This window comes from Somniosus microcephalus, chromosome 6 (assembly GCF_052327205.1).
Source record: "Somniosus microcephalus isolate GS21.2 chromosome 6, FLI_Smic_1.0, whole genome shotgun sequence".
NCBI classification, from domain to species: domain Eukaryota; kingdom Metazoa; phylum Chordata; class Chondrichthyes; order Squaliformes; family Somniosidae; genus Somniosus; species Somniosus microcephalus.
In genome coordinates this window covers 65,326,488-65,347,188 of record NC_140992.1, presented here as the reverse complement: position 1 = coordinate 65,347,188, position 20,701 = coordinate 65,326,488, and the positions used below count along the sequence as shown (strand labels likewise).

The 20,701-nt window shown below is 46.0% G+C and overlaps 1 protein-coding gene across 3 annotated transcripts in view; it reads right to left on the bottom strand.

The window, feature by feature from the left end:
• LOC147115769 (spermatogenesis-associated protein 16-like) overlaps positions 1-20,701 on the bottom strand; it is a 258,198-nt gene that overhangs the window by 140,760 nt on the left and 96,737 nt on the right. For all 3 annotated transcript variants that reach the window (XM_085990302.1, XM_085990301.1, XM_085990300.1), the window contains exon 5: positions 14,224-14,308. In XM_085990302.1, coding sequence (XP_085846428.1) covers positions 14,224-14,308 — 85 coding nt within the window. The remainder of the gene's footprint in view (positions 1-14,223; positions 14,309-20,701) is intronic.

The window sequence follows — 20,701 nt, the reverse complement described above, 5'->3', positions numbered from 1 at the left end:
ACATAATTGAACTATTTTGTGCAGTCAGGAAGGAGATTAGAGTCATGGAAAGGGGACAGTGAAGCTTCAATTAGAGGTTATAATTTATGAATGACTTGGAAAAATTCGGGCTCTTTTCACTGGAACAGAGCTAAGGGGTTTTCAAAATTCTGTAAGTTTTTAAGAGGGTTAAGATAGTTTCTACTATCTTAGGTTGGTGAATTGGTAAAAGGGGGGCATAAAGTGAGAAGGACAAAGGAGAAGTTTGGAAGAAACATTTTCAGTTATTCAAACCTGGAATGCTCTCCAATAAATTACATTAAACTATAACGTTTAAAACTTAACTGGTACAACATAACTCAGCATCCACTTCTTTATTCCTTTTATCAGTACTTTTTCTTCTTCTCTATAAAGTACACCGTGGGACATTTTCTACATTAAAAGCATTATATAAATACAAGCTATTGTTGCATAAAGTATCTTGATCTACTTTCTATGCTAAATTTGCAGTATTCCCTTCAGTTAGTTATAAGTACTTTAATTTATGTTTATTCTACCCTCCTCAAAAATTTCTTATTATAGAATCATAGATTTATACAGCACAGAAAGAGGCCCTTTGGCCCATCGTGTCCGCGCCGGCCATCAAGCCCTATCTATTCTAATACCATTTTCCGGCACTTGGTCCGTAGCCTTGTATGCTATGGCGTTTCAAGTGCTCATCTAAATGCTTCTTGAATGTTGTGAGGGTTCCTGCCTCTACCACCCTTTCAGGCAGTGAGTTCCAGAAAAAGTTTTTCCTCAAATCCCCTCTAAACCTCCTGCCCCTTACCTTGAAACTATGCCCCCTGGTTATTGACCCCTCTACTAAGGGGAAAAGTTCCTTTCTATCTACCCTATTTCTGCCCCTCATAATTTTGTACACCTCAATCAGGTCCCCCCTCAGCCTTCTCTGCTCGAAGGAAAACAACCCCAGCCTGTCCAGTCTCTCTTCATAGCTGAAGCGCTCCAGCCCAGGTAACATCCTGATGAATCTCCTCTGCACCCTCTCCAACGCAATCACATCCTTCCTATAGTGTGGTGACCAGAACTGCACACAGTATTCCAGCTGTGGCCTAACTAGCGTTTTGTACAGCTCCATCATAACCTCCCTGCTTTCATATTCTATGCCTCGGCTAATGAAGGCAAGTATCCCATATGCCTTTTTAACCACCTTATCTACCTGTCCTGCTGCCTTCAGGGATCTATGTACATGCACACCAAGGTCCCTCTGACCCTCTGTCCTTCTTAGGATCCTACCATTCATTGTGTATTCCCTTGCCTTGTTAGTCCTCCCAAAATGCATCACCTCACACTTTTCAGGGTTAAATTCCATTTGCCACTATTCTGCCCATCTGACCAACCCGTCTATATCGTCCTGTAGCCTGAGGCATCCCTCCTCGCTATTTACCACTCCACCAATTTTCATGTCATCTCCGAACTTATTATTTGCATGATTATTGAAGAGTTGTTTGCATGATATTTCCTCCCCATGAGGGACGTGTAATGCTTGCTGTAGCTGTTGTTGATACGGCAGTACCAAGGAAATATTGTCACACTGTGGAGTCTCTACTAAGCAACACCCGACCAGGTGGTTATTTGCCACTGGCCCAGAATTTACAGTCCCCGTGACAGTGTATGCTCAGCGTACACCATCATAAGCCTTCTGAAAGGCCCTGCAAGTTCCGGGTTTCCTTGACAGATAATCCGAACCGACTAGAAATTCACTTTTGCTGGTGCAGAGTTGGGCTATTTGCCCAAGTACTGCCCAGCAATTGCCCATGAAACTCTTACAGCTGGTAAAAGCAGGCGTAGGGCCTGCTTTCACCAGTGTAAGGGTTATAATAAATCTTAAATTAAAAGTTTTAAAATAAAAAATGATGCACAAACACTTAAAATTAGTTTATACAAATATTGGCCTGGAATAAAATGTTTAAAATTATTTTTCAACATTTTTTATTTTTATTGTATTTGCATATGATGAAGGGATTTTTAATTAAATTTGAAAATCAGAACATTTATTTTTATTACAGTTGTCTAAATTGTTCAATTATTTGGGGATTCCAGTAGGGTTTGTGGGGATTCCGTTCGTAAATGGAATCCTCCTTTTTCATTGGAGGACCATGCCCACGTGATCCTAGGGACACTTCTGAATCACCTGCGTCCCTGGGATCCGTGGGCCTTTACGCAGATGTACGCCTAGAGGCCCAGGACCTGTACTCTCCGTAGCTTTGGACCCAGGAGGTAAGTTTGTAGATCTTTCGCGGGTCGGAGGCGTACTCCGGAGATATGTCTCTGACCGTAAATTCAGGGCCATTATCTTGGTCTGGCTGATTGACTCCAGCTGCAATGTCCAAAATGTCTCATAATCAAGTGCAAACATCAGCAACACAAAAAAAGACTTTCCAAACAATACTCAACTCAATTTTTCTTTATTTAACAGTTGTAACTGTATAAAAAAGTTGAAACAAATGAAATTAATTTTATCTTTTCCCACTAGTTATGTCTCACAGTTGCTATTTTTAAATTTTCTGCCTTGGTCAAAGTAAATTCTGGGTATTATAGTTCCACAGGAGCAGGGTCAAAACAGCAAGTCCTATAATTCATCTTTCTCACATACAGAATTTCTTCACTGAAACTAGAACTCTTTGGTCCTTTCTGCCTGATTGCCATGTTACATGGGTTGTCCTGGTGTACTCTGAGCGTTGTTCTTCCACAGGAGAAGAGTAAAAATAGTTGTCAAGATGCATTTCCTTTACTCACACAAGCAGTTTGAAATTCCAAAATCCAGGCCCAGGTAAAATTTTGATCTTAAGCCCCAGACTTTAGACAAAAGGGCACAAATATCTGAGAGAAACTTTTTGTAAACAGTTCTAATATTAATGTGTTATATTATAAATGTTGTTATTTTACTTGAGTGAAGAACTGCATGACAGCAATTTGGCCAGTTGTAGGCTTAGTGAATGATAGCTTTGAAAAAAAGATCACTAATCTAAAATAGATTAATGAGCCATTCCTCGTATTGCTGTGCACATAATGGCCCAGAAATTCGGGTCGGTGGCTTCCCGCGGGTGCAAGCCCCCGATCTGCACTTACCTTGCGCGCCGGCCGTTGAGCTGTAGGGCCCCGTGGAATTCCGATCCGGGGCCTGGTCCAGCTGCCGGCGCGCAGTGCTTGCGTATCCCAGGGGCGCAGTTAGTTCGATGCGTCCCCTGGGATCACGTGGGCCATGGGCAGCCAATCGGAGCAGGGAATGCTCCATTCATAAGTCTGACAGGAAGTGCTGTCAAAACTTATAAATACTACGGCCCCAAAATAGCACTAAACCTTCAAATAAATTTTTGAAAAAATCACATTTTTTAAATAAACTATAAATTACACGAAATAACTATTTTAAACAATAATTTAAATTTTTCAAAAAAATAATTTTATATTCTAATGGGGCTAAAAATAAACTTACCTTGCTTTAAAGTATTTAAAAATATTAAACCTGTGGAAAAAATGTTTAAATTTTCATTAATTCACCACTTACCTTGTAAAAAGCAGGCCTTACGCCTGCTTTTTACATTTCTAACTTCTGCAGGCTTACGTTCCCGGAAACCTGTAAAAAAAACGTAAGTTTGATGCACACGCACAGCCTCCCCCGCACACGCGTTCGACCTCTGAACCTCTTCGTTCAGAGGAATGGAAGTGCCAGTTTCCCGCGCATGCGCAGTGCATGCAGGAAACCGGCACTTCCATCGGGCCTACGGGTGAGTACCCCGTGCATACTCACCTGTGGAGACCCGAAGTTCTGGGCCATTAGCTGCTGTGCTTGCTTACAAAGCAACAGTGACTGCACTTCAAAAGTAAATTACTAGCTGTGAAGCAATTTGGAATAGCCTGAGGACGTGAAAGACGCTAAATAAATGCAAGTTCTTTCTTACAACTCAAGGTATTTTTACCTACTTCCCCTCCCCCTCATTAATGCAGGGAGTACTTTAAAATTATTTTAGCAGCAGCACTTTAAATATTTTGTGGCACAGCAGCCAAATCAATGGAAAGTAAACTGGGCAAGTTCTATAAAGGACAAGCAATTTGCTGCACCATCTTACTGCCCCGACAGTGAAGATGAAAATCCACCCCGTGATGTTATGCTGATCCACTTACTGGGTGCTGGGGGAGTATGTTGATGTCCATTTGCAAAAGTGTTTCTTTTTTGGAGGTTTTTAATTTCATGGCAGAGGAAGAAATGGCCGTTTCCATTCTGAGTCTACTTCTTACTCAACACTCAATCAAAAGAAAGACTTGCATTTATATAGCGACTTTCATGACCACCAGATGTCCCAAAGCACTTTATAGCCAATGAAGTACTTTTAAAGTGTAGTCACTGTTGTAATGTAGGAAACGTGGCAGCCAATTTGCGCACAGCAAGCTCCCACAAACAGCAATGTGATAATGACCAGATAATCTGTTTCAGTGATGTTGATTGAGGGTTAAAGATTGGCCAGGACACCAGGGATCCCCTGCTCTTCTTCGAAATAATGCCATGGGATCTTTTACGTCCACCTGAGAGAGCAGATGGGATTTTGGTTTAGGTTTAACGTCTCCAACAGTGGAGTACTGAGGAATGCTGCACTGGCGTGTCAGCTTAGATTTTTGTGCTCAAGACTCTGAAGTGGGACTTAAACCCACAACCTTCTGACTCAGAGGCGAAGGTGCTACCCACTGAGCCACAGCTGACACTAACAAAATTCCAATCCACCAAAGTATTCTCCTAATCAGTACTTAGTTCTAATTTATGTGTCATAGAAATAAATAAAAATAAATAAAATCATTACTTATGCATCATTGCAAATGATTTTGTTCCAATGATTGTCAGTCCAAATAAAAACAGCAAAAATAAAACATTGCCCCTGTTTTGTTAAGAACTGGGCAGGACCCTGTTCTTATCAAAAATATGCACGTGAACTTTCCAGTATGTGTAACTGGATACTGATCTGGAGCTGAATTTGGCTATTTCTTCCCTTTTTTTCTCCTTTCCTTGTCTATAGACAGTGACTCTGATTTTAACACCAGGCAGATTTTGAGCAGGTACCTGCTGCACCAGAAAACAGGCCCGGGGTATTTTAACTCCCGGGTCTCATTATAATCCCACGAGTGTGGTTCCCATTTGGTTGTTAACACAATGGGAAATATTGCCCACTTCGTCAGCACAATTTTTGGGAGTTAAAATACCCCGTCTTCACACTGAGAACACCCTCCATCGTGTTGTGTGGCACTACCACTGTGCTAAATGGGAAAGATTCAGAACAGATCTAGCAGCTAAAAACTGGGCATCCATGAGGCACTGTGGTCCATCAGCAGCATTGCATCCCACCACAATCTGTAACTTCAACGCCCGGCATATCCCTCGCTCTACAATTAGCACCAAGCCAGGGGATCAACCCTGGTTCAACGAGTGTAGAAGGGCATGCCAGGGGCAGCACCAGGCGTACCTAAAAATGAGGTGCCAACCTGGGGAAGCTGCAACACAGGACTACATGCATGCTAAAAAGCGGAAGCAGCATGCTATATACAGGGCTAAGCGATCCCACAATCAACGGATCAACAATCTCTGCAGTCCTGCCACATCCAGTCGTGAATGGTGGTGGACCATTAAACAACTAATTGGAGGAGGAGGCTCCAAGAATATCCCCATCCTCAATGATGATGGAGCCCAGCACGTGAGTGCAAAAGACAAGGCTGAAGCGCTTGCAACCAACTTCAGCCAGAAGTGCCGAGTGGATGATCCATATCGGCCTACTCCTGAGGTTCCCACCATCACAGAAGCCAGTCTTCAGCCAATTCGATTCACTCCACATGATATCAAGAAATAGCTGAGCACACTGGATACAGCAAAGGCTATGGGCCCCGACAACATCTCGGCTATCGTGCTGAAGACTTGTGCTCCAGAACTAGCCGCGCCTCTAGCAAAGCTGTTCCAGTACAGCTACAACACTGGCATCTATCCAACAATGTGGAAAACTGCCCAGGTATGTCCTGTCCACAAAAAGCAGGACAAATCCAACCTGGCCAATTACCGTCCCATCAGTTTACTCTCAATCATCAGCAAAGTGATGGAAGGTGTCATCGACAGTGCTATCAAGCGGCACTTACTCACCAATAACCTGCTCACTGATGCCCAGTTTGGGTTCCGCCAAGACCACTCGGCTCCCGACCTCATTACAGCCTTGGTCCAAACATGGACAAAGGAGCTGAATTCCTGAGGTGAGGTGAGAGTGACTGCACTTGACATCAAGGCAGCATTTGACCGAGTCTGGCATCAAGGAGCCCTAGTAAAACTGAAGTCAATGGGAATCAGGGGGAAAACGCTCCACTGGCTGGATTCATACCTAGCACAAAGGAAGATGGTTGTGGTGGTTGAAGGTCAATCATCACAGCCCTAGGACATCGCTGCAGGAGTTCCTCAGGGCAGTGTCCTAGGCCCAACCATCTTCAGCTGCTTCATCAATGACCTTCCCTCCAACATAAGGTCAGAAATGGGGATGTTCGCTGATGACTGCACAGTGTTCAGCGCCATTCGCAACTCCACAGATAATGAAGCAGTCCATGCCCGCATGCAACAAGACCTGGACGACGTTCAAGCTTGGGCTGATAAGTGGCAGGTAACATTCGCGCCACAGAAGTGCCAGGCAATGACTATCTCCAACAAGCAAGAGTCTAACCAGCGCCCCTTGACATTCAATGGCATTACCATCGCCGAATCCCCCACTATCAACACCATTAACCAGAAACTTAACTGGACCAGCTACATAAATACCGTGGCAACAAGAGCAGGTCAGAGTCTAGGTATTCTGCGGCGAGTGTCTCACCTCCTGACTCCCCAAAGCCTTTCCACCATCTACAAGGCACCAAGTAAGGAATGTGATGGAATACTCTCCACGCTTGGATGAGTGCAGCTCCAACAACACTCAAGAAGCTCGACACCATCCAGGACAAAGCAGCCCGCTTGATTGGCACCCAATCCACCACCTTAAACATTCACTCCTTCCACCACCGGCGTACCGTGGCTGCAGTGTGTACCATCTACAAGATGCACTGCAGCAACTCGCCAAGGCTTCTTCAGCAGCACCTCCCAAACCCGCGACCTCTTCCACCTAGAAGGACAAGGGCAGCAGGCGCATGGGAACACCACCACCTCCAAGTTCCCTTCCAAGTCACACACCATCCTGACTTAGAAGTATATCGCCGATCCTTCATCGTCGCTGGGTCAAAATCCTGGAACTCCCTACCTAACAGCACTGTGGGAGTACCATCGCCACACGGACTGCAGCGGTTCAAGAAGTCGGCTCACCACCACCTTCTCAAGGGCAACTAGGGATGGGCAATAAATGCTGGCATTGCCAGCGACGCCCTGATCTCATAAACAAATTTAACAAAAGGTCAACTAGAGGCCTAATTAAAGCGGGAATACACCTCATAAAGCAAGGTTGTATTCCCATTTGGCTGATTTCGCTTTGGAGTGGATGAATGAAAAAACGGCTTCAATATGAGTTGCAGGCAAGCCCAAGGGTTCTCTAAAACCTCCCTGAAGGTCCTGCAGGAAGAAGTCAGGGTGAGAAGGGAAGTTCTCTTTCCAGCCAGTGGGAGTAAGATCCTAAAACATCGAGTGCACCAGGCATGAAGAGAGATTGCCAGCTCCAGGAGCATCACTCCAGGACTTGAATGCAGTGCAGGAAGCACTTCAATTACCTAACAATAGTAAAGGTGAGTAGAGCTGTTTATTTCTTCATATCTATCAATAACACATGGTAACAGTCCTTTACCCCACCCCTTCCAGCACTCTGAACAATTCCTTCTCTTCCATCACATCCTTAAGCACCCAGAAAAAGGGAACACTTTTCCACCATTATCTCATTATTATTCCAAACAAATACTCGTATCTTCCTTGCTCCCTTCACAGCAGCAACAAGCAGCATTCTCTTCACACTTGCTGCTCTTTGAAGAATCAGCGACTTCTCTCATAGCTCTTTCCAGACTTCACACTCCAGACACATGCTTTCCAGTCGACATCTCCCCATTCTGCTTGCCTTTTGCTTCTTCTCTTTCTCAGCATTTGTACAACAAGCATAAGCCTCATACATCTGCATTCTCCATTGTAGGATGGCACCCTTGATGTGCCTCAATAATTCCGAGACTCGAAGGTAGCAGAACAAAACAAGGCTTTTATTAACTTAGAACGAAACACGTAAGCGAGAGAGATGTCGTCCTTCTGGAGATTGGGGCTAGACTGAAGCTAGCTTACAAACGGGGCCAGGTATGGGCGGAGCCCTACACACAGCACATTCCAGCACATTCCAGTATACAATACAGCACATTCCAGTACACAATACAATGAGGTCTGGGGGAAGGGAAATGACACTGAAACCGATCTCAGTCACAGGCAGTGATGAATGGAAATATTTCATCACAACCCTCACCCTCTCTTTCTGCAGGACAAAATGGTGCACATCACAAGGGAGAAGCGTAAGACCAAGGGGAGGACCAGACTTGTGCTCCAGAACTAGCTGCGCCCCTAGCCAAGCTGTTCCAGTACAGCTACAACACTGGCATCTACCCGGCAATGTGGAAAATTGCCCAAGTATGTCCTGTCTACAAAAAGCAGGACAACTCCGACCCGGCCAATTACCGTCCCATCAATCTACTCTCAATCATCAGCAAAGTGATGGAAGGTGTCATCGACAGTACTATTAAGCGGCACTTACTCAGCAATAACCTGCTAACTGACGCCCAGTTTGGGTTCCGCCAAGGCCACTCAGCTCCTGACCTCATTACAGCCTTGGTCCAAACATGGACAAAAGAGCTGAACTCAAGAGGTGAGGTGAGAATGACTGCCCTTGACATCAAGGCAGCATTTGATCGAGTGTGGCATCAAGGAGCCCTAGCAAAACTGAAGTCAATGGGAATCAAAGGGAAAACTCTCCATTGGTTGGAATCATACCTAGCACAAAGGAAGTTGGCTGTGGTTGTTGGAGGTCATTCATCTCAATCACATGACATCACTGCAGGAGTTCCTCAGGGCAGTGTCCTAGGCCCAACCATCTTCAGCTGTTTCATCAATGACCTTCCCTCCATCATAAGGTCAGAAGTGGGGATGTTCACTGATGATTGCACACTGTTCAGCACCATGCGAGACTCGTCAGATACTGACGCAGTCCGTGTCCATATGCAGCAAGACCTGGACAACATTCAGACTTGGGCTGACAAGTGGCAAGTAACATTCGCACCACACAAGTGCCAGGCAATGACCATCTCCAACAAGCGAGACTCTAACCATCTCCCCTTGACATTTAATGGCATTACCATCGCTGAATCCCCCACTATCAACATCCTGGGGGTTACCATTGATCAGAAACTGAACTGGACCAGCCATGTAAATACTGTGGCTACAAGAGCAGGCCAGAGGCTGGGAATTCTGCGGCGAGTGTCTCACCTCCTGACTCCCCAAAGCCTTTCCACCATCTACAAGGCACAAGTCAGGAGTGTGATGGAATACTCTCCACTTGCCCGGATGAGTGCAGCTCCAACAACACTCAAGAAGCTCGACACCATTCAGGATAAAGCAGCCCACTTGATTGGCACTCCATCCACCACCTTCAACATTCACTCCCTCCACCACCGGCGCACTGTGGCTGCAGTGTGTACCATCTACAAGATGCACTGCAGCAACTCACCAAAGCTCCTTCAACAGCACCTTCCAAACCCGCGACCTCTACCACTTAGAAGGACAAGGGCAGCAGACGCATGGGAGCATCACCACCTACAAATTCCCCTCCAAGCCACACACCATCCTGACTTGGACCTGTATCGCCGTTCCTTCACTGTCGCTGGGCCAAAATCTTGGAACTCCCTTCCTAACAGCATTGTGGGTGTACCTACACCATATGGACTGCAGCGGTTCAAGAAGGCGGCTCACCACCATCTTCTCAAGGGCAATTAGGGATGGGCACTAAATGCAGGCCTAGCCAGCGACGCCCACATCCCATCAATGAATTTTAAAAAAACGTCATGAACCTCTCCGAGCTGGAGCAGCAAGCATTAGAAAACTGTGGTGCTTGTCATTTATTACTGTCCAATCTCTCAGTCCCATCCTAACTCTTGTCCTTCTCTTTCCTCTAGATCCTTCTCAGCAGTCTGCAGAAGAAGACACCTCAGAGGAGGAGAATCCTTCTGAGGAGACACCATCATGTGCTGCATCACTCTCAAGCACCAGCATAGAGACTGGTACCCTGGCTGGATTAGTGAGTGAGTTGGAGGGGTCTGAATGTGGTGAACATCCAGCAGGATGTATTGGTGGCCTGGACAGCCCAGGAGACAGCTTGCCAGAGGGTGAGGTCCTCTTCCCAACTCTGCTAAGAAGGACAGAGATGAGGATTTCAGGGCTCAGCAATGAGAAGAAAACTGCTTGCTTTATGCAAGCAGTTATATGAACTATTGAATGGTCTGCCAAGGAGTTACCACACCGAGGAGGAATCCGCTTCCAGCCTGTCTGATGTCCTCTCGCATCGGCACTCTGCACACTGGAGTGTGTGGCCACCTTGGGGATACTGCAGCCAGGCCCGCACAACAGTAGTCAATGATCAAAGCCTTTGCAGCTTTGGTGGAATCTCAAATGGCTGCCATGCAGGCTCACAGTTGCACCTTGGAGAGACAGATTTCCACCTTAGACAGATTGGTGGACTGAATAGATAGGGACTTTCAAGGAGACACTCACCTTTTGTAGTCTGCTCTCATGCAGATCAGTGGATGTGACGAGCCGCAGCCCAATGGAAGTAGCGGTGCCACTGTGTGAGTGGCACAAATTTACCTTTCTCAGGATGTCCACACATCTGCAACCTCGCCACCCCTTCAGTCAATACCAACCATTGTGCTAGAAAGCCAGTTGGGCCAGCTGGCCCAGCAGCAGCCAAAGTCTACAGGTGGATCCTCTCAGGCTTGAGCTCGCAGAAGTCACCGACCACGAGCATCTCAAGCATCGCATGAGCAACAGTAGCGTTTCCCCAACTCTTCTGAAGCCACTGGGGGAGAACCCCGTAGTAGTAGTTCAGTTGGTGAACCTTCTTTTAATAAAAGCACTATGGGTTGATCACTTGGGTGACAAAATAATTCACTACAATATTGTGTTTGGAATTAAAATCTTCCACTTTATCACATTTGGGACTTTGGTCTAGATTTTTAACTGAAATTTCTTAGTCTGCATTGTCAGAATGTCATTGATATAGAGGTTGTATGAAATGTTTTTTAATGCAGAATCAAGGGAGTGGTGAAGGGGAACAAGGACTGTTAATGCAGAGGGGCTTTCTGTCATTTTTCAGGTAAGGGGATTGAGCAGGTCACTGAAAGTGCTGCTCCATCAACTGCTCCTTGGCCTCTCTAGGTGCAATGTGGTTTACTGGCCTTTCTTCTTGTGGTTCTCACCTTCATCCAGTTCTTCTTTGTTTGATGAGGCTTCTTCTCGTTTGTGTGTCTCCTCCAACTCCAATCCTCTTTGCATTGCCAGGTTGTGCAGAATGCAGCACCTTACAATGATGTGGGCCACTTTGTCTGGGCTATTCTGTAAGGAGCCCCTAGGGTGATCAACGTACCTGAACCTATACTTCTAAATGCCAATGGTATGCTCTATGATATTGCTGGTGGTCCCATGGCTCTGATTGTACCTGCGCTGTTCATGGTATGGTTGTGGAAGTGTGTTATCAGCCACATGTGTAGGGAGTATCACTTGACCCATAGCAGCCATCTTCTGGCATTCTTGGCTGGGTGAAAAATTTGTTGGGGATGGATGAGTGTCAAAGGATGAAGGCATTTTGGCAGCTGCCAGCTAAACTGGCACACCTCTTGCATTATCCTACCATGGTGATCACACAACAGTTGTACTTTGATGGAATGCAAGCCCTTCCCATTGACAAAAGCTCCTGGCTCGTCTTCTAGTGCCTTGATAGCTATATGAGTGCAGTCTATTCTGGCCTGGACATGAGGAAGCCAGCCAGTGCTGCAAATTCCAGAACTCTTTCATTTTGACTGTAGGCATCCATTGCGAAGGTAATGTACTGGTTTCCTCTTGCAAACAGGAAATTGGTGAACTGCTTGATGTTGCTGGGCACTGCAGACCAGGAGATGCAGGTGATGTCCTCTGTAACAGCCTGGAAGAAGCCAACGTGAAAAAATTAAGGGCGGTGACTTTGACAGCCACTGGCAAAGCACGGCCCCCTGGTCCAGCAGTCTATACTATAAAAGACTGCATAGCTCAGCAACAGCCTGCCTGGTGAAGCACTGCCTCCTCATGCAGTACTCCTCAGAGATAACCAAGAAACTGAGTCGGCCTATAGACCATGTGGGCTGGGCAGGCCTTTTTATACCAGCTCCTCTCACCCGCTGTCTTCTAACAAGCCCACATCTGCTGGTTATCCTGGTTGTTGAGGCTTCTGTTGTTGCTACTGCTGTTACTCCTCTTTCTCTGATTGTTCGTTCATCCAATGGTGTGAAGCAAAAACAGCACCCCATGATAAGTAGTGAATGCTTAATCAGAGTAAGGGGGAAAAAATCAGAAAATGTAAGCTCCAAGTTCAGAACTATCTTGGAAATCTACTACTCACAATAGCACAGATCCCAATGATGTGAGTGCTTGCAGGTGAATGGCCCGTTAAATACTGCTTCCAGTAATGTCAGTCAGTTTGTTGAAGCCACTCAGCGGGTTGGCAGGACTTCTGACTCGCCCAGTTAAAATTGTGTTGTGGTCCCAATAACATCCAAGTACCCTAATTTACATTTAATAATGAGGCACTGTCTGTTTCCGGTTAACTCCCAAGTTAAAATTGCGGTCCGCTGGTTTTCCGGCAGAAACAGAGTGGTAAGTCGATTTTCACTATTTTAAGCGGGGTGAGTTAAAACAGGACCACTGAGTATAACTAAAGACCATGTGGGCTGGGCTGGTTGAAAAGAACTAACTCAGCAGAGACCAGGATCAAATCTGGGACTCTTCAGATCTCTACAGTTCACTACAACCATGCAGTGCTAGAGGGTTGTACTTTTACCTGATTTTTGTTGTGAACATTTAAGCATGTTTTATAATTAAATAAGTGACTTGGCTACACATTTGTGCTTTGATGGGATTATTTTTCTTTCTTCTAGCATAAAATTCAATGTAATGTTTATTATAACTATATATTCAATCTGTGAATTTATCCACTTTCTTCTATCCTCTACACTTTATGATTTCTCTACTATAATCCAATGAATGTGGTAGGTAAACATTCTCCAGTATAAGTTGACACAAATTTCTCATAGCACACTCCATATCACCAATCCATAGGAATTGATAAATAAATTATAATTGCTTCAGAAGTTTGCCATATTTTAATAACAATGACTAGCAACTACAAATACAAACAATACAAATTTTCAATGAAATTTAGAAATAGAAATACATAGAAGTTACAACACGGAAACAGGCCATTCGGCCCAACTAGTCTGTGTTGACGTCTTGAATGTTGATATAGTATCTGTCTCAATCACTAACCTTGGAATTGAACTCCACAGCACCACAACTCTGTGTAAAGACATTCTCCTGCCCTCTGTTCTAAATCTCTTACATTTAACCTTGTATCTGGGACCTCTCGTTATTGCCCCACAACTATTGGAATCACATGGTTTTGGGGTATAGTGGAGGTATCACAATTGTGTGGGGTAGGCTGGATGGACCAGAGGGTCTTTTCCTGTCTGTCATTGTTTATATGTTCATACATGCTACACTCCCCACTAGACTGTTCCACTCTCCTCCACATGCTCTATTGCCCACTAGACTGTTGCACTTCCCACTAGACTGCAGTACTCCCTAGACTGATACACTCCATAATAGACTGCTCCACTCCCCGCCAAATGCTCTACTCCAGGCTGGACTGCTACATTTCCCTCCACACTCTCCAACCCCTACTAGAATGCTCCAGTATTATTCTATATAAAATAAGTCTTATTCATTTTGATGTGCTGGTGATAATATATTATTTCTAGCACATTAAAGGGGTGGTTCAGGGAGCATACAACAATATACTATTTGAATTAGGTAATATTTGCTACACTGTGGCTGATGAATGTATTTTGCAACAATTCATCAATCTTGTTTTCTAATAGCAATTCTGGTCATTCCACTTTTCATTTATCAGTCCTCACCTGCCAATAAAGCTTGACGTGCTTGCTGATGTTCTGTTCCTTTGCTCCATGCAGCCAATAAATGTAGTCAGCAATCATAGCACTTCTAATGATAAAATAGAATACACAAACAAAGTAAGGCTACATATAGTGTTCAAACCTGCAATACTACAGACTCTCTACTGCTGTCCTTGGGATGTGTGCTTTGTGAAGAGTGTTTAACCTTAGCCTACTACATACAGATTTATATTGAATACGATTTATATTGTAAGCCAAAGGTTAGCATTTTTCTGTCAATGAAGCAGGTATAAGCAATTGTGAACATACCACAAATTATGTAATTTTCAGACAATCAAAATAACGATTAGTCAATAAAATTGCTTTATTACTGGGTCACCTGTTAATGCCAAACAGAGTTATTACACATTCTGTGCCAAAAATGAATACCAGCTGGAGCCACTGTGAGCATATAAAATGCAGTTAGCATTGATTTAAGATATGTTTAGCTGCTTTCTGGAGCTGATTTTTGTAAGGATGATGGGGAAGAAATTTCTGGTCATGTGGGGGGTGCAGGTTACATTTCCTGTGCCTGTACCAAGGCACCCCCGATATTGCGCCTCTGGCCTCATTTCCATGGAGCCAGAGTGGCGTGAACATGAGGCCGGCGAAGAGTAAACCAAAATTGGGCTGCTGCTAGCGTCACAGCGGCCCTCAGGTGGGGTGGGGGTTCGAGAGATATGATGCTGGGGAGGAGGGTTGGAGCCTGCTCCTCCCAGCTCCACATTCATATAAGTAAATTTCAAAATCTTACTTTTTTGGTAGCAGGCGGTCCCAAAGTCTGGTTTTACTCAGCGCAGCCAGGGCCATTATTGGTGTCTCAGGGCAAAGCAATCTTGCAGCGGGGGCCTCAAACAGGCGTTAGGCCCGTTAGTTGCACATGCAAAGGGCCTAATGCCTGTTTCAGGCATGGGCCCTGGATGCCTATTTTTTTCCTTCACCAATATGGCTGGTAGTGCACCTCCGGACGGAAATGTGCGTGAGTTTCCTACCGGCCATATTGGGGGCTTAGTAGGCAGGTTAGCGCCCATAAAATGGGCACTGCGCAGCCACATTTATAGACCTATGTATTGAAAGTGGTGGTGTTCTAACCGACATGACAACAACATTTCTTATCCTGGTCTGTATTCCTGTACCATCTTTTTCTAGCACAAACACACAGCCTTCTTTATTGAATCATGAAGTTTAGCTTTTGGCTTCTTCAGCTTATTGTCATACTCCGTCCCAATGCTGATCATGCACAAAATATTACTCTATATCTACAGTATCAGTTCTTTCCTTATTAAAAAAATATATTTTTAGTCTTTTATAGTGCATTCGCACTACAAGCCTAATGTTGGTGCAAATGGTTTTAGCTTTACACCAACATTAAGCTTGCACGGACTCTGCCATGGCAGCAGTTTGGGAGCTCATCTTGGAGCATTCCCAGGCTAGCTTGAGAATTTTGCCAAAACACTATCCGATAGCAGGCACGGCTTCCGGTTTGGGCCTCCAGAACTCCCCAAAATCAAGGAGATGTAAGATAACTTAAGACAGTTGCCTAGATGTTCCGTGTGAAATGTGCACCGTGAAATCTTTGGCCCTTCAAGGGCCTCAAGCTGCCAGCTCAGAGGAGCAGGATGCCACTCCAATTTTTCAGAACCGGTTTGGGGCGAGCACCTCTGTTGCACCTCTACAGGCACAGGCCACTCACCCTGAATATTAAAATGATCCTATCTTCAGGATTTGGGGTGGGTTAACGGCCTTTACAAGTTGTGGATGGAAGTCCTTCTGGTAGCGGAGCAGGAATGCAGCAATTTTGAACCCATTGGGGTCGATTTTATCTCAGGTGCGGGGAATTGGCGGGTTCCCCGAATTTAGTGATTCCGACACGATTGTAAATGGGTCTATGAGATTGATGCAAATTTAACACAATTGGCCAATTGATTTCCAGCGTGTGGGAAGCCTTGGCAATGGAGTATTTCCAGTCAGAAAGTCGCAGAATATGACGTCATCATTGCCGCTGCTTTTAAGGTCCACAGCAAGCCTTGCTTCCTCTGCAGGCTTTCAAACTTCAACATTAAGCTGGCACAGGAGCCTGCAGGAGGAACGGCCAGCGGGAGGGCCAGATCTGCGCCCAAATTTGATGAGGCTTCACTACAGGCATTACTGGATGGTGTTAAGGCCCACAGGGAGGTCCTCTTCCCTTCTTCAAGGAGGAAGACGCCTCCCAGCCAGACCAAGGCGGTGTGGCTCGAGGTGGCAGGTCAAGTCAACTGCTTGGGGCTCACACGAAGAACGTGGTTGCAGTGCAGGAAAAGATTCCATGGCCTTCTTCGCACTGGAAAAGTAAGTACTGTATGATGTTTCCATCACCCTCAATCTGATCCCCATTGCCTTTCCTCACCAGCACTCAGCTTTAGCAATCTCTTCCTCCACATCCCACTTGACACTCACATCCATGCACCCTTACCCATTCCCTCTCTCTCTATGCTCACATTCACAGAACTATGCCACCATGCAGCCCTCACACTCCCTCTCACTCTGATGCTTTGAACACAACTGACAACACACAGGGAGGGCCCTTGGTATTGCAACCTCACTCCATCTTTGTCTCCTTCTAAGTATCTATGCTATGCAATCTCTGCACTCACTCCTTCATTCTCACTCAACCTCCACTTGTCTTCCTCATTGCAGGAAAAGAGAGCTCACAACAGAAGAGAGCGAGCCAGGACAGGAGGAGGGCCGCCCTCATTAGCCCAGCTCACCCCCTGGGAGGAAGGCGTCCTGGAGATTGCCGGGGCTGACCGAGATGTGGACGTTGGGGAAGGACAGACAGGAGCATCCCCGCAAGCTGGTGACGGAATAGCTTTCCATCTCTCTCATTGGCATTGCATGAGTTGCTGATAATGATTCTGAAGATACATCATATGGACTTATGATCATCTGCAAAATGCAATGTGCATGTAATCTTGGCATCACATCTCTAACTTTTTCCTTGACTCCCCCACAGGACCATCGAGAGCCCCCGTCCCCACTGTGCAGGAGGAAGAGCCTGAGCAGCCAGACTCCTCAGAGGAGTCCAGAACCAGGGGTCACAGCCTAAGGATAAGGGGTAAGCCATTTAGGACAGAGATGAGGAGGAATTTCTTCACCCAGAGAGTGGTGAACCTGTGGAATTCTCTACCACAGAAGGCAGTAGAGGCCAATTCATTAAATATATTCAAGAAGGAGTTAGATATATTTCTTAAGGCTAAAGGGATCAAGGGATATGGCGAGAAGGCAGGAACAGGGTACTGAATTTGGATGATCAGCCATGATCTCATTGAATAGCGGAGCAGGCTCGAGGGGTCGAATGTTTCTATGTTTCTATGAATCTGCAACCTCTGAGGGCGCAGTGTCAGCAGAAATAAGCACACCCAGCACCAGCGCAGACACTCACACCTCGGTGGGACCTTTGAGACATAGAGTAAGTTGTCACCTGGTGTATCACAGCTCACAAGTGAGCATCAGCAGATTGTGGAGATAGGGACAGCAGTGGAGAGTCGTCGTCGGAGGGCGCAGGACTCTGCCAGCTCGGCTCAGCTGCATGTCGACCCTCTGCCTCTGGGTCCATCCGTAAGATCAGAGGTGATTGAACTCCATGCACAGATGCAGGAGTCTCTGGCAGGTTTTGTCTCTAGGGTCGCTGCGAGTGTGGAGCGAATGGAGGAGTCCATAGCGAACATGAGCAGAGCCTTTATGGAGTCATTGGCGCATGAACGCATCAACATGGAAAGGATGGCTACCTACGTGGAAATGATTGCTGCCTCCGCGGTAAGGCTGGCTACCGTAGAGGAGAGGATGGCTACGGTGGAGGAGAAGAGGGCTACGGTAGAGGAGAGAAGGGCTACGGCCATGGAGGAGGGTAGTCGCCAGGGTATTGAAAACATGGTAAGTGTTCAGAATAGAATGGCATCTCTTGAGGAGCGATGGGCATCTATTGAACAGAGAAACCAGACCTTCATGGATGTCCTTCTGAGTAGGACTGCCATTGTAGATACGGGTCCCCATGGCCCCCCTGATGTGCAGCAAGCTGCTCTCAAGCCACTTGCAGGCACTGAGGGGGACCTGACCCATGAGAGGGAGGTTGGTGGCAGAGCTCAAGGAAGTGGGGGCTCCTCTCCAAGCGCTCACACTTCCATGCCACTGCAGAGCCCTCAGTCAGAGCCCCGCCGGAGTCCACACCCAACGGAGATAGAGGTCTCAGCCCCTGCACAGCCGCAGGAGCAGCAGACTGCTGGCGAGCCCTCACAGGCTCGCCACCCCAGAGGACGCCCGCCAAAGGTGTCGAGACAGGAGCAGCAGGAAAGTGAGCAAGGGGTCTCCACATCTGCTGAAGCCACAGGGGAACCACTACGTAGGAGCACGGTAAGCGGAAAATAAAGCACAAATAGTCACAAGGGTAGTCACTTGGGTGAAATGCTGTGTATTTTGTAAAAATGCCATCAGTTGTTTGTTTTTCATACAAATTCTGATGGCAACTTCAGCAGTTGTGGCGTGTGTCATTTCGCAAATGGGGCTGCAGGTCCTCTAATGCAAGAGGGGAAGGAAAAAAAGGCCTCCCATGCTTCTGGTAGGTGCCTCAGTTGAGGAAGCGCTGAGTGAGGGTGGTGAGAGGGTTCTCGCAGGAGGTCACACTGGAGAAGTGTGTGAGGCTCCAACCTTCCACAGGTGTGGTTAAGCCTGGTAAAAGTTGCCCCAGACCTGAGACAACAAAGTCCTGCCACCTGCAAATGATGACTGATCAAATATCCTTTTTAATGTTGGATCTGCAGCTGATAGTCAGCAAGCCAACAGTGTTCACGCCAGGTTTCACAGGCGTGATCCCCACCAGGTGCGTTTTAAGTGGGAAAAGGGTTAAACAGGCAAGGGCCTGTTAAAATGGGATTATGAGAGTAAGCTTGCAGGGAACATAAAAACTGACTGTAAAAGCTTTTATAGATATGTGAAGAGAAAAAGATTGGTGAAGTCAAGCGTAGGTCCCTTACAGTCAGAATCAGGGGAATTTATAATGGGGAACAAAGAAATGGCAGAGCAATTAAATACATATTTTGGTTCTGTCTTCACAAAGGAGGACACAAATAACCTCCCAGAGATGTCGGGGAACATAGGGTCTAATGAGAGGGAGGAACTGAATGAAATCAGTATTTGTAGGGAAATGGTGTTCGGGAAACTGATGGGATTGAAGGCCGATAAATCCCCAGGACCTGATAATCTACATCCTAGGGTACTTAAGGAAGTGGCCCTAGAAATAGTAGATGCATTGCTGATCATCTTCCAACATTCGATGGAATCTGGAACAGTACCCATGGATTGGAGGGTAGCTAATGTTACCCCACTATTCAAAAAAGGTGGTAGAGAGAAAACGGGGAATTACAGACCGGTAAGCCTAACATCGGTAGTGGGGAAAATGCTAGAGTCCATTATAAAATATGTAATAGCAGAGCACTTGGAAAACAGTGACAGGATCGGACAAAGTCAACATGGATTTACAAAAGGTAAATCGTGCTTGACTAATCTACTGGAATTTTTTGAGGATGTAACAGGTAAAATAGATACGGGAGAACCAGTGGATGTGGTGTATTTGGACTTTCAGAAGGCTTTTGATAAGGTCCTGCATAAGAGATTAGCGTGTAAAGTTAAGGCACATGGGATTGGGGGCAAGGTATTGACTTGGATAGAGAACTGGTTGGCAGACAGAAAGCAAAGAGTTGGAATAAACGGGTCTTTTTCCGAGTGGCAGGCAGTGACTAGTGGGGTACCGCATGGATCGGTCCTTGGACCCCAGCTATTCACAATATATATTAATGATCTAGACAAGGGAACTAGATGTACTATCTCCAAATTTGCAGACGACACAAAGCTGGGTGGGCGTGTGTGCTGTGAGGAGGATGCCGAGAAACTCCAGGATGATTTGGACAGGTTGGGTGATTGGGCAGAAGCATGGCAGATGCAATATAATGTGGATAAATGCGAGGTTATCCACTTTGGTGGCAAAAACAGGAAGGCAGATTATTATCTGAATGGCAATAGATTGGGAGAAGGGGAAGTGCAACGAGACTTGGGTGTCCTTGTGCACCAGTCGCTGAAGGTAAGCATGCAGGTGCAGCAGGCGGTTAAGAAGGCAAATGGTATGTTGGCCTTCGTAGCGAGAGGGTTTGAGTACAGGAACAAGGATGTCTTGCTGCAGTTGTACAGGGTCTTGGTGAGACCACATCTTGAGTATTGTGTGCAATTTTGGTCGCCTTATCTGAGGAAGAATGTTCTTGCCATGGAAGGAGTTCAGCGAAGATTCACCAGGCTGATACCTGGGATGGCAGGTATGACGTATGAGGAGAGGTTGGGTCGATTGGGCTTATACTCGCTGGAGTTTAGAAGAATGAGAGGGGATCTCATTGAAACTTATAAAATTCTGACAGGA